This window comes from Phoca vitulina, unplaced genomic scaffold (assembly GCF_004348235.1).
Source record: "Phoca vitulina isolate PV1807 unplaced genomic scaffold, GSC_HSeal_1.0 scaffold81, whole genome shotgun sequence".
NCBI classification, from domain to species: domain Eukaryota; kingdom Metazoa; phylum Chordata; class Mammalia; order Carnivora; family Phocidae; genus Phoca; species Phoca vitulina.
Window position 1 is genome coordinate 2331187 of NW_022589784.1, and position 14265 is coordinate 2345451.

Here is a 14265-nt window from a genome sequence, read left to right on the forward strand (position 1 = left end):
GAATATTCCATCACCCCAAGAGACACCCCATCCCCTCCCCCGGCCCCGGGGAGGAGGTTTTGACACAGGAATGTCAGCCCCAGGGTTTCCCGCCGGCCAGGGGAAGGCTGGGGGCAAGAATCGGGATTTAAGTGAACTTGTAGAGTCTAAAAACTCAGCGTTTCTTGGACACCGTTATTACGGGGCTGAGGCTCACCCCGCTACCCATCCACGGTATCATGTGAGCCTCACAGCTCCGTTTTACAGAATTGCCACCACCCCTCCCCACATTTTACTGATAAAGGAGTTGGGGCCCAGAGAGTTCAGGTGATTCACCCAGGGCCACACAGCACAAACCACCTTTTGTTAGGGTTAGAGCACCGTCCCCTAATCCAGGGTTTCCCAAAAGGTGGGACTCCCACTGTGATTTGGGGGGTTGATGGAAAGACCACCTTTTCCAGCTGTTTGCGGTTCCACTGAAGTCAGGAGAAAGTCTTTCAGGTGCTAACGGGTCTTTCACACCTCTAATGCTTGCTGATGGCCCTTCTGAACCAAGAGTAAGAGCGCCAGAGTCCAATTTAAACCTCCTAAAAAATATGGTTTTCACCGCATATCTAATAAACCTCATTCCTTTTTAAGGCAGCAATGTAGATTTGCCTTTATGATAAAATTTGTTTAAGATTTTATTTATTTATTTGTCAGAGAGAGCGAGTGAACAAGCAAGGGGAGCAGCAGAGGGAGAAGCAGGGTTCCTGCAGAGCAGGGAGCCCAGTGTGGGACTCGATCCCAGGACCCTGGGATCATGACCCGAGCCGAAGGCAGACACTTAACTGACTGAGCCAGCCAGGCATCCCAGCCTTTAAGATCAATTTATTTAAGTTTGTTGTGTTTTGTTTTGTATTTAGAGAGCTGATTGAGGGACCCCTGTGTGGCTCAGTAGGTTGAACATCCGACTCTTGGTTTCGATTCAGATCATGATCTCAGGGTTGTGAGATGGAGTCCACGCTCAGCGCAGAGTCTGCTTGAGATTCTCTCTCTCCCTCCCTCTGCCCTCCCTGTGCTCACAAGTGCACTCACGCTCTCTCTAAATAATAAATAAATAAATAAAATCTTAAAAAAAAAAAAAGCTGATTTGCAGGGACTCGAACAGATACTTGCACGCCCACGCTCCCTGCAGCCCAAGCGTCCACAATGTGTCCATCCTTGTGGTGGAAGATGACCCCGGCTACAGCGTGGATGGGCCTTGAGGACGGGAGAGCCAAGTGATTTGCTGGAAGCCTCCCACCCGGACTCTCCAACGGGCTCTGCTCCCACCCTCTGCTTCTTCAGTAATGTCTCAGCTGGCGGGACCCCTGCCATGATGCCAATTGTGACCAGGTCCCCCCCTCCCCCGCCCGCCGGCTGGAAACAACTCAGAGAAGCGTCCTCGTGGGCTCCAAATGCTTCCAGATGCACAGGCTGTTTTCCCTGCCCTTCCCCCACCCCTGCTCCGCCTGAGGTGCACCAGCTGGGTCAGGGAATGAACTCCAGGGCTGAGTATCGCTCAGAAGGTGGAACGCTGAGTTTAAGCTCCCCAAGGCCAGACGGGAGCTGGACTAGGCTCTCTCCAGCCCCTTCCCTTCCACCCCCCAGTTCATTTTGGGTAGAAGCAAGAGGCTAAGGAAAGTGCATCTTCAGCTCACAGGGTGCCTGCTGGGTTTAATTTTTGTCCTTTTTACCGACTCTCCTGGCACATCAGAGACCCACAGGGCTTCGGGCACCGTCCTCCAGTCTCCATGGAGACGGAAGCTGTCTCCGGCCCTGCTCCACCAGCCCATCCTGGGGCTGAGCTGAGAACCAGGGGCCAGGCAGGGCCAAGGGGTGGGATGCGGTAGGAGGACTCCTGACCACCCCCCACCCCTGCTTCTCAGCCGACCCTGATGTCCTGCTCCTGTTTGTGGTTCGGCAGGTGGCTGCTGGTAACAGTCGTGATAATAGCCATTCATTGAGTGCTAAGAATGTCCCAGGCACTATACTAAGCCTCACCAATTAGCTCACTGAATTCATGCCAGGGACGTTCCCCTGTTCACTCTTTGGTGTCACTTGACAATTAAGGAAACCAAGGCTTAGCTACCTGTAGCGTGAGGAAGATGGTGTGGGATCGCGGGAAGTGTGTGAGCTCCAGAGTCAGCTGGCTGGGTTCAAATCCCAGCACTCTTTCTGTGTGACTTGACCACTCTGAGCCTCAGTTTCCCCCTCTATAGAGTGGGTATAGAAACAGTATGCCCTTCTTACAGTTGGTTGCTTTGAGGATTGTGCTGGGAGGGACCAGGGTGAGCTCACCTGGGGAGAAAGTTTAAGGGGGTGCCAAAAAACCCAGTCATCAAGATAAAGATTATTTTAATGCAATTTTAAAAAGTCAACACTGATGACCAACAAATCCATAATGAACAAAATGTCAACACTTTAAATAGAATCAGTATTCCTGAGTTTCCCTTTTGGCTCAGCATGGCATTGTTACGGGTCCTGTCTTTGTTTTAAAACAGAATTTTTAATTTAAAATAAAAATAAAACAAATTAAAAATTAAAATCAGGATCAGTAACAGTGCCATGCTGAGCCAATGGGAAAACTCAGTAATACTAATTCTGTGCTTATTTAAAATTTTGATATCTTGTTCGTTGTAATTTTTTGCATTTTGATCTTTTAAATATCACATTGTTTTTTATTTATTTTTTTAGAAAGTTTTTTTTTTTTTTAAGATTTATGTATTCACTCCAGAGAGAGTGCTCACAAGCAGGGGGAGGGGCAGAGGGAGAGAGAATCTCAAGCAGACTCCACACTGAGCAAGGAGCCCGACATGTGTCTCAATCTCATGACCCCGAGATCAAGAGTCCCATGCTCCACCGACCAAACATAGTCTGTCAGAATCTGTTTATTTGCACCCACCCGGGGGGTTGTTGTGTGGATTGAATGAGTTCTTACATGTTGAGTGTCCTGGCACCTGGAAAGAGCTCTGTGGTTTATTAATAAACAAGTAAATATATAGCATATTAGAGTTAAGTTAAAAGGGTATACATACCATGGAGGAAAAAGCAAGCCAGAGAAAGGAGATGATAATGGCTGAATGATTTTAGAGAAGATGGAGAGAGAAAGTGATGAGGATCCAGTGAGTGAGTCAGCCATGCACCATCTGGGAGATGGCATTCCAGGCAAAGGGCACAGCCCGTGCAAAGGCCCTGAGGCAGACCCCGCCTGCTGTGCTGGAGGAACAGAAACCTGTGTGGCTGAGGCAGAGCAGGTGAGGGAGAGGGGGGGGGGGGGGGGCAGGGAGGGGAGGGGGCAGGTCCTACAGGCCTCGTGGGCTTTAATTTGGGGACATCTTTGGAGAGTTTGAAGGCAGGGTGACATGATACTCTTAGAGCAGCTGGACCAAATGTGTCAATATCCTTTGAAATATTTTGAATAGTATGTGCACACAGCAAGTGTGAGAAAAAATGTTACTTCTGGTTGCTGCTGATAAAAACACAATGGTTGCTATTTGTTTGTTTGTTTGTTTTCTGTTTTTGTTTTGTGTGTGTGCGCGCGCGCGCTCGAGGGTTCTGCTGCTGAAACCCCCGACGATGGTTGCTATTTCTATTCAGTAAGTTATAAACTTAAAAGTACTGAGCACAGTGCCTGGCACATGGTTATTATCGAAGTGTTCTTTTTTGGGTTTTTGTCGCTGATATTATCATTAGTACTACTGCTACTGTTATTGACTTAGAGGCTTAAAAGTGCCAAGGACAGCCCGGTCCACGCCAAGCAGGCACCCTATAGAACCGTGCGCCACTTCTAGTGTATTTTCCTGTCGTCAGCAGCGGGAGGAGCGGGTGGCCCCTGGAAGCCAGGTCTGCCCTGCCCTCAGGCTGGCGCTCCCCCAGCCAGGAGGCGCGGCTGCGGGCCCGCCGGCCTCGGTTTCCCCGCCGGCCCTGGGCGCCGGGACGCGGGACGCGAGGGGCGGCGCGGCGGCGCGGCGCGCTCCGGCCGCCAGGGGCCGCTGCGGAGCCGCCCTTTTGTGGTCCTGATGCTGGAGCGAGCGGGCGCGCGGAGGAGGGAGGAGGGCGCGGGGACGGGGCGGGAGGGAGGCGGGAGGCGGCGTCCGTCGCTCCAGCTGCGAGTCCGCCCGCCGCCCGCCGCCCTCCGCCGCCGCCGCCGGCTCGGTCCCGCGCCCGCCGCCCGCCCGCGCCCGCCATGGCCCGCCTGACGGAGAGCGAAGCGCGCCGGCAGCAGCAGCAGCTCCTGCAGACGCGGCCGTCGCCCGTGGGCAGCAGCGGGCCCGAGCCCCCCGGGGGGCAGCCCGACGGCATGAAGGACCTGGACGCCATCAAGCTCTTCGTGGGCCAGATCCCGCGCAACCTGGACGAGAAGGACCTCAAGCCGCTCTTCGAGCAGTTCGGCCGCATCTACGAGCTCACGGTGCTCAAAGACCCCTACACGGGCATGCACAAAGGTGGGCGCCCGGCCCCCTCCCTCCCCTCCCCTCCCCTCCGTCGACCTCCCCACCCCACCTTCCGGCATCTTCTATCCCCCAGCCCTCCTCTCCTCACCTCCTCCCTCTGCTCGCCTCTGCCACAGCATCATCTCTCCCCCCGCTTTCCCACCCACCCCTCCTCCCCCCTCTGGGGGTGCAGCTGACAGATTCGAGCTGGCCCCCTCCCCTCCTCCGCCCCCTCTCCCTCCCTCCCCACCTTCCGGCATCCTCTCTCTCCCTCTCCCTCTCTCTTTCCTTTTCTCTCCTCTCCCATCTCCCTCTACCTCCCATCCTCTCCCCCCCCAACATCCTTCTCTCTCTCTGCCTCTCCCTCCCATTCCCCCTGGACCCCCACCCCTTCCTCCCTCCCTCACCCACTCTTTCCTGCCCCTTTGCTGGGGGAGCTGCCTGAACATCACCCCCCCCTCCCCGCCCCCCATTCATTCGGCCTCCCCAGGCCCCGTCGGGGAAGTTTGCACCTCTGGACTCCATTGCTTTGGTCATTTTCACAAAGCCAGGCCAGCGGGGCAGGTCCGGCCAGCCGCAGGGGACACGGATGCCCAGGACCCTGGGCTAATCGGTAACTACAAAGAAAGCGGGGTGGGGGTATCAGGGAGCTGAGCCAGGCTTGGGGGGTGGCGCCAGCCTCCCCAGCCTTGGGTGGTTAAAAGGCTATGGTTTGCCCTCCCCCCCTGCCCATCCTCTCTGTTTGGATCAGCGTCCCCCCTCCATTTCTCTGCCCTCCCCCTCCCTGCCTCCACCTTTGGCTCAAGTTAAAACTGGCCTAGCCTGTTAGCAATGTGTTGAGGTCTGAGGCCAAAGACGATGAGCCTGGACTGTCCATCTGGCAGAGCCCAGATCCCAGGGTGGACAGGGAGGCGTGGGCGACCTGGGAGCCCAGTGTGGGAGGCAGGAGGAGTGGGGGAGGCCTGCCCACCTCCCTCCCACCTGATTCTCTCTCTGATGGGATGCTGGGAGGAGGTGCCCAGGGGCTGTGGCCCCAGCCCTGGGCTCCAGTCATGGGCCCACTGTCTGAATTACGGTAGCTTTGAAGGCTCTCCTGTAAAGGTGTTGGCGACTGAGGGTGGGGACAGTGAAGGCTTTGTGCTGGACACCCCTGACAAGACCCTGGGGACGCCTTGGGGATGGGCCAGGGCCCATGACCTATTTCAGATCGTTTGTCTCCATCCTCCTCCCTGTTGCAGGCATAGGAAGCATGAATACATGTTTGTTGAATGAATGAATGAATGAATGAGCGAATGAATGAATGGATGGATGGATAGATAGATGATGGACTGGGGCAGGCCATAGGGAGAGTCTGGTGGGATGGAGCCAGGGCCTGTTACTGTAGCTAGACCCTCCAGCTGGTATCTTAGAGGGAGAAAGGAAACCCTTCCCATCCCCCACCTCTTTTCAAATCCAACCACCACCAAAAAAAAAAAAAAAATCGGGCTTGGACAATCTAATTCTTCTATGTGAACTAAGAGGGCAGGGGGTTTCCATTCGCCCATGAGTCATGCTCAGGGGTCCACGGCTGCATGGAGGGCTCTTTCCACAAGCCCTTACCCCTAGTATGCCTGAAGGGCCCATTTCTAGAAAGCTTCTGATGGAGATTGGAGGGGGTGTCCACACGGCCCCCAAATACTGAATTGAAAAGCTGTCGGTGAGCTCTGGATCGGGAAGCTAATAGGGTGCAGGAGATGGACACACTGGGTGATCCTTCCTTCTCCTTTTTTCCCATTTTTAAAATCTCCCCTGGAGCTCCCCCCACCCGCTGGCCAGGAAGAAGTGAGGGACTGTGGCTGGAGCCTCAGTTTCCCCCACTGTCCGCAGAGCAGGGCCCCTTGAATGTGTGGTTATGTTTTTCTGGCTGGAGATTCTTGGATTAGGGGCACCTCAGGGGCTTTCCCAGCAGGGTGAAAATTAGGAAGCAGGGTGTCCATGACACCTGCCTGTCACCCTCCACTTCCCAGGGGCCCTGGAAACAGGACCTGGGGCTAAGGCAGGGCGCCTGCCCTCATATCCACTCTCCGACACCCAAGGGTCAAGGATGGATCTCTCTCCTGATCCCACCTGTGCTGAGTCTGGCTGGGCCTCACCTGTGAGGGGAGGCTGGGGTGTGGGGCAAGCTGGAGGTGAGGGGTTCTTGAGGGCCAGTGGCGAGGAGGGAGGCCGGTGACTGGGGCTCAGCTGTATGACCTCTGGCCAGTGGCTGCCCCTCTCTGGGTCTCAGCCAAAGGGCGGTGGAATGATGAATGGGAAGTCCAGGAGGTGTCCAGGTGCCTCCCACCAACACTGATCTGCTTTAGTTTCCGGGGAGCCAACAGGGTACAGGTGCCCGCTGTTGGTGCTGCCTGAGAGCTTGGGGTCGGGGGTGTGGTCCTGGCAGGGGGAGAGGGGAGAGGAATCCCTCCCGAATGCCAGGGGATCCATGACGATGGGCACCAGGGGAGCTGGAGGGCCAGAGGGGGTGAAGTGGGTCACCATGCTGCTGCTACCCCACGCAGCAAGGGCCACCCAGCATCATCCTCGTCCTAGTGATCGTCTCATCCTTAACTGTCATGCCTGGGGCCGGTTTAGGCCCCCCACTGAAGGGATCGCCACTGAGGTGGGCTGCGAGCACTAGCGCGTTTCACATGGAAGGGAAACTGAGGCTCGGAGGGGCCAGTACTGGGTCTCAAGGACCAACCGGAGCTGGGGCCCCCACTGTCACCCACGTGTCTCCCTCCAGCCCAGGGAATACAAAAGTCTATCTGTGTGATGGCGGAGTGACAGGTTCCCCCGATCCAAGAGTCAGGCCCCTCAGAGATGGTGTTGGGGAGGGAAGGGGCTGTGGCACGAGGCGCCCCGATGCCTCAGGGCCTGTGCAGTGAGGTCTCATGCCAAGACCAAGGGATGGGCAGGAGGTCCAGCCACGCCTGGGGCTCTGGGAATGTGGCAGGGTCGGGGGAGAATGGGAAGGACACAGTCCTTAGAAAGAGGGCAGGCCCTTGGGCGCTGGCTTGTTTTGTTTTTAAGAGAAAGGGATGGAGACAGAGAGATGGAGAAACAGATTTAGAGACACAAGAAGAGACGAAGAGAGACTCAGAGCAGGAGCGGAGAAGGAGAGAGACACCCAGAGACTGAGAGAAACAGGGGCAGAGGGAGGACCCCCCCACACAGCCAGGGAGAGGCAGGGGGAGGCAGGGAGAGCCACGAAGAAGGGGAGCAGGGAGGCCGCTTCTCCGCTCAGACCTGTGCCTCACCAGGAGCTCAGGCCAGGACCTGGGGGGCTCCCACTGGCCAGCATCCCCATGTCCCCCCCCACCAGGCCCCAGCTGGAGACAGCACCCTCAGAGGGGGCCCACGGAAGGGCCTGGCGTGGCCGTGCTGTCCCTCTCTCCCGAGGGGGGCCGAACATCAATGCCCACCCTGCCCCGGGCGCAGGGCTCGGCCATCACTGCCGAGCGGCCCCCCATTTATGGTAATCGTATATGCATTTGCATGTTAATGACAATATTTGTCTTAAAGCGGAGGTTGCGAGGGGGGCCGCTGCAGGTGGGGGGGCCGGGTGGAGGCCTGTGGTTTCCATGGGAGCACCAGCTGCTCGGCTCGGCGGCAGGAGGGGAGGCTGGAGCACGCTGAGCTCTGAGGCATGAGATTTGGAGCGGCGCGCACCAGCCCCAGGGAGACGGAGGGCTGCCTGGGGGGGGGGGGCGCCGAGGGAGGAGTTGGCGAGGTGAGAGCCGCGCGTGGGGGGTGCTGGGGGCCTGAGTCTGAGCTAGGCATGCCCCCTCTGTGCCTCAGTTTCCCCAGCAGCCCATTCTTCCCTGATTTAACAGGCTTTTAGGAGGCCCTCGGGGCCTTTCAGGCTGGGACCGGGGCATCACCTCTGCCCTCCTTCAGGCAGAGAGGGTTGACTGAGCATCTACTGTGTGCGGCGTTTGTGGGGACGTGGGAATCCACGTGAACGGGAATCAGTGCAGGATTCACGATGGAGTGAACAAGACATGGACCCATCTACCCATATAACCGACATTTACTGAGCACTTGCTGTGCACCAGGCCCCACTCTAGACCCAGGAGACGATGTTGGGCGACACCGATAAAAATGCCCCCCAAGATCTGACCTGCCTTCAAATCCCAGTCTGGCAGGAAGACACAGTGAGGCATTGCTGTTAGGGCTGTGATGGTGGAAACACGTGCCTCCAGGGACAGCCCAGAGGAGCTCCAGCCCCGGTCCCTGTGGGTGTGGAGACCAGGAGGGCTTCCTGGAGGAGGTGGTCAGCGTGAAAGAGCAGTTCCGAGCTTGGCATTGAGATGAGTCTGGTTTCTCTGCATCTTACTGGCAGACTGTGTTGCTACCTACAGAATCGGGAGACCTGCAGGGCTTTCCATCTCAGAGGGGTCGGGAAGGTGAGGACCACAATGGTAGTTAAGACTTTCGGCACAGGGCTGAGCTCATTATGTGACCGAGCTGAGGCCTATAGGGTGAGAAGGATCTGTTGATGGGGACAGGTGTTCTTGGCACAGAGAATAGCATGTGCAAAGGCCCAGAGCAGTGTTAACTCTGGAAACTTCCGGTGGGGAGGGGCAGAGGTTTTGCCCTGGAGGGAAAGAAGCAAAGGGTCCTGGGAGCCCCAGCGTCCCCTTCTGACCTGGGACTTATCTCTTCTGAGGGCTCTTCTGAGAGGCTCTGGCATTGGGGGTGGGCCCAGGAACTATGTCTGGAACGAGCTCTTGTCTCTCTCTCTCACCCCTGACACTGGCAGATGAGAACCTGGCCATTAGGAACGCTCAGGAGGACCATACTCACTCAGGTGCCCATTCATTCATTCAGCCAACACTTCCTGAAAGCCTCTGGGACCTTGTCTCATCCTGGGTGAGACAAGGATGAAAGCCCTCTGATGGCAAGACAGAGCTGGCCATAAGCACCTAGAGTCAATGGTCAGGGCTGGGTCAGAGGGAGGGATGCAGGGTTGAGGGAACTGGACAGGGAAACAGGCTACATGGAGGAGGGGCTTTAGAATAGGGGCTTTGAAAGATGAATAGGAGTTTTCCTGGTAGAAGAAGCATTTCATTTGTTTATTCACAGAAGCACTTACTGTGTCCCAGGCCCAGTGATGCAGGTGAAACACAGCAGAGAGTGAGCTAGGCAGTCGTCCCTGTCCTCATGCATGTGGGCAGAGGCGGCTGGGTTTACAGAGATCTGGACGTGTGGAGGGCATACCTGGAGCAGAGGAGGAATTAGGTGAGACATGGGAGATGAGGCCAGAGAGTGAGCATGGGCCTGCAGGGCCTGTGACCCCAGACTGAGGGCACTGGGGAGCCATGGACAAATTTAGAGCAGGGGAAGAACTCAGACTTGTGTGGAAAGGGAGCTTCATGTCTCTCTACCTGCCATAGCCAGCCTCTTTCCAGCCTCCTAGCCTCATTCAGGATATGCCTACTTCCTACGCACCTGGATGGAAAAAGAGGAAGTTTCCCCTTGGGGTGAGCCCACACTGTGGGGAAAGAGGAATGCAAAGAAGCAGACATGTGTTCTCAGAGAACCAAGTTCCCCTCCCCCACATGGGTCACATGAAGAGTTGGGGCTCAGAGAAGGGTGTAACTCAGCCCCAAGTCACACAGCAATATAGCAAGGCAAACCTCCCAAACTGAGCCTTGACCCACTTTGGAAGAGGAGTGGAGGAGGCAGAGAAAGAGGTGTGATTGTGGAGATGAAGGCTCAGGGTAAAAGCCATTGAGGGAGGCTGGCTGTCCTTGGACTGAAAATGACCAGTGCCAGAAGAAGGGGCTACTAGGTTTGGAAGACACTGACCTACCAATGGTCCTGTTGGCCTGGGGTCATGAGGATCATCACTGACACATAAGCTCTATGAGTGCAAGGACTGTGTCTTATTTGCCATTTGGAAGTGGAGCATGAGAATGGACAAGGGCATGTGGGAATGAGAGGATGGGAGGGTGGGGAGTGGCTGGTTGTGGGAGGGTGGGCTGGCTACAATATGGATAGATAGATGGTTAAGGGAGTAGATTGGTGCAGGCATGGATGGATGGATGAATGGATGGATGACAATTTGTTGGTGGATGTATGAGTGGACTGGTAGATGAAAGAGCGGATGAATGGAAGCCTGAATGGATTGATGGATGGGTGTGTGGGTGGATAGATGGTTGGATGGATGGATAGATAGAGGGATGGATGGAAAGATGGAAGGATGGATGGGTGAGTGGATGGATGGATGGGTGAGTGGATGGATGGATGGGTGGATGGATGGATGGGGGAATGGATGAGTAGATGGGTAGGTAGACAGATGGAAGGATGGATGGATGGGTAGACAGATGATGGATGGATGGATGGGTGGGTGGATGGAAAATGGAAGGATGGATGGGTGAGTGGATGCCTGGATGGGTGGATGCATGGGTGGAAGATGGATACCTCCCCAGCATTTACCACCTTCCTCCTCACATGGTAGATGGGAATGACCCATCAGGTTTGTAGTCTGACAGGCTTGGTTTCTGTTCCTGGCTCTGCTTTTTTGCTTCTGTGTGATCTTAGATAAGCCACCTCATCTTTTCTGAGCCTTAGCTTCCTCATTTGTAAAAGATAAAGAATATTGATAGCTGTCTTCCAGAGTAGTTGTAGAAATTAGAGTTCACTTATATCATGTGATTAATGTAATGACTCTGAGTGATGTCTTTCATATTGTAGGTGTCCTCGATACATGGCCAGGCAGTCAGATGTCAACAATTGTTTATCAAGTCTCCATTGTGTGTCAGGCACTGAGCTGGGCTCTGGGGACACAAAGCAATCCCAGGGAGAGGAGGGACTGATAATAAATGGGGAAACAAATAAGTAAGATTTAGATTGGACTGAGTTGCTATGAAGAAGATAATGTAGGATGTATGTTGGAAGGTGACAGCTTACCTTGGGTGGCCAAAGACCAAAAGACACCTCTGAGGAGGTGACCCAAATGACAGATGAGGAAGCTGTGGGTCTGAAGCCAAGGGAAAGGCATTCCAGGGCCGGAAACAGTGCATGCAAAGGCCCTGAGGTCAGAATGAGTTTGACCTGTCGGAGAAGCAGCGAGGAGGTCCATGTGGCTGGAGTAGAGAAAGTGAGGGGAGGGAGGAAGGAGGAGATGGGGCAGGTTGTGCTGAGTTTCATGTGTCTTGGAGAGGACTCTGGGATTGTGGTTTTACCCTGAGTGAGGTGGGAACCCTTGAAGGCAGTGGGCAGGGAAAAGACAGGGTCCCTTAGGGAGCTCAGAATCTGAAGAACATGGACTCTGGGTCCTGCATTTTCTAGATGGGGAGACTAAGGCACAGAGAGTCCTGGAGCAGATGGAGCTTTCTGCCACCATGGTTGCACCCAGCCCCCCTGGGACCTCCTGAGGATGGTGGATTGCCTGGCGGTGCGGTCAGGGTAAACACGTGAGGGCTAGGAGAGAGAGTCCTTGTCCCTGACCCTCTGCTTGGGGGAGGGAGCAGGTGAGGCCGCCCCACCGCGGCTGGGGGGTGCCCAGAGCAACCTGACCACAGGGGGAGATGGAGGCTCAGGGAGGGGAGAAAGCCTCCCCAAGGACACACAGATGGTTGGGGCTGCAAGCTCCTTTCTTCATCCACCTACCTCCCCGCCTCTCAGCGATTTCTTGAGTCTCTACTATGTGCCAGTTTTGAGAGCACAAGACCTAATGTGCGTCCACAGGGAGCACACGGCTCTGGGAGAGGTGGACAGAATGTCTGTGCTGGTCCTAAGGGATGGTGATGTGTGCTGGGGACGGGCAAAGCGGATGTCCTGGGGTCGAGGGTACCGCGAATGAGGTGCCACCCCACACGCAGCAGGACGGCTGTTCTAAAACAGACCAGGCAACGGGAGTCTGCGAGGATGTGGAGAAATCGGAGCCCGCGCATGGCTGGGGGGATGTGAGCCGGGAAGGTGCTCTGGAAGACAGTCTGGCGGTTCCTCAGAAGCTCACACATGAGCCACATGAGCCAGCAGTTCATACAGACCCAAAAGGAATGAAAGTCTCCAAGAGCTATTTGCACACTGATGTTCATAGCAGCACAATTTACAACGGCCAAAAGTGGAAAGAACCCAAGCATCCACTGAAGGATGAATCGATAAACACGGTGCGGTCAGTCCCCACGAGGGAACACTCTCCAGCCTTAGAAAGGAAGGGACCCCGACACCTGCCACGACAGAAAGGAGGGACCCCAAGGACACTGTGCTCAGTGAGAGGAGCCAGACCCCGAAGGACACATCCCACAGGACCCCACTCCCAGGAGGTCCCCAGAGGAGTCCTGTCCACACAGACAGAGAGGAGAGGGTGGGAGCCGGGACTGGGGCAGGGGGTGGGGAGTCTGTGCTTCACGGGGACAGAGTCTCCGTGTGGGGAGATGGAAAGTTCTGGAGACGGAGGGTGGGGGTGGCTGCATGAGGATGAGAGTGTGCTTCACGCCACTGAGCTGTGCACTTAGAAATGGTTAAGATGGTAAATTTATGTTATGTGTATTCTACCACAATTTGGGGGAAAAGCTGCATAGAGGAGAGCAGGGCTATGGGGGAGGGGCTGGAATTCCAGAGTCAGGCCTGAGGCCTGAAGGCTGCATGTCTGGGGAATTACAAGTGGATCGGAGTTAAGGGCAATGGAGGGAATGTTGAGAGAAGAGTCCAGAAGGCAGCAGTGGTGAGGTTGGGAAGGACTGCAAAGGCAGGCAATCTTGGCTTTGACTTGAGGGTACTGGGGAGACATATTTAAGGGGTCAAATCATCAGCTCTCGGTGGGGGAGGTAGAGAAGAGGAAGGGATCTAGCAAAGTGGTTCTCACCTGAGACAGTTCTGCCCCCAGGGGACACCAGGTGATGTTCAGGACATCTGTGGTTGTCACAACTGGTGGTGCTCCTGGCATCCAGTGGATGGGGGCCAGGGATGCTGCTCAGCACCCCAACAGTGCCTGGAATGGCCCTATTCCAGAGAGTGACCAGAGTGCTCTCTGCAGCCCCAAGGCCCTGCATGACCTGACCCGCCCCTCCCTGCCCTCCCCTCCTCCCTCTCTCCCCCTCACCCACTCTGCCCCAGACACACGGGCCACCTTGCTGTTTGTCCAATACACCAGGCCAGTCCTGCCCCAGGGCCTTTGCATGAGCTATCCCTGCTACCTGGGATGCTGTTCCCCCAAATCTCTGCAGGCTTCACTCTCCCACTTCCTCCAGGTCTTGGCTCAGATGTCACCTCCTTGGTGAAGCCTCCTTGTCCCCCACATACTCGCATGCTCCTTCCTCATGCCTTTCAACCTTCACCTTCTCGATGCTGCTTCCCCTCAGACATGATTTATAATCACAGCCACTCTCCAGCGCTCCAAACCCTTCTTCCCTGCTTTCCTTTTTTTTTCCCTGTGAAAATGAAGACTTCCGACATACCATAGATCATAGATTTTGTTTTTTATGTTATTTTGCTTTTCTCTCCTCCCCCCATTAGGAAACCCCATTAGGACGAAGTCTTTTGCCTTTTGTGTTCACGGCTGTGTTCCCAGGGCCTAGAATAGTGCCTGGAACACAGCAGGTGGGTGGATGGACAGGTGGATGGATGGACGGATGGATGTATGGAAGGAAGGATGGACGGACAGATGGGTGGATAAGTGGAAGAATGGGTAAACAAAGGGATTACAGATGGATGGACAAGTGGGTGGTGAATGGATGGGTGGCTAGGTGGATGGACAGGTGGGTGGTGAATGGATGGGTGGATGGATGGACCAATGGGTGGATAAGTGGAAGAATGGGTAAATGAAGGGATTACAGATGGATGGACAAGTGGGTGG

The 14265-nt window shown here is 55.4% G+C and overlaps 1 protein-coding gene across 7 annotated transcripts in view; it reads left to right on the top strand.

The window, feature by feature from the left end:
- Positions 1–4160: 4160 nt before the first annotated feature.
- CELF5 (CUGBP Elav-like family member 5) overlaps positions 4161–14265 on the top strand; it is a 50342-nt gene continuing 40237 nt past the window's right edge. For all 7 annotated transcript variants that reach the window (XM_032394587.1, XM_032394588.1, XM_032394591.1 and 4 more), the window contains exon 1: positions 4161–4448. In XM_032394587.1, the coding sequence (XP_032250478.1) occupies positions 4190–4448 (259 nt within the window). In that variant the 5' untranslated portion in view covers positions 4161–4189. The remainder of the gene's footprint in view (positions 4449–14265) is intronic.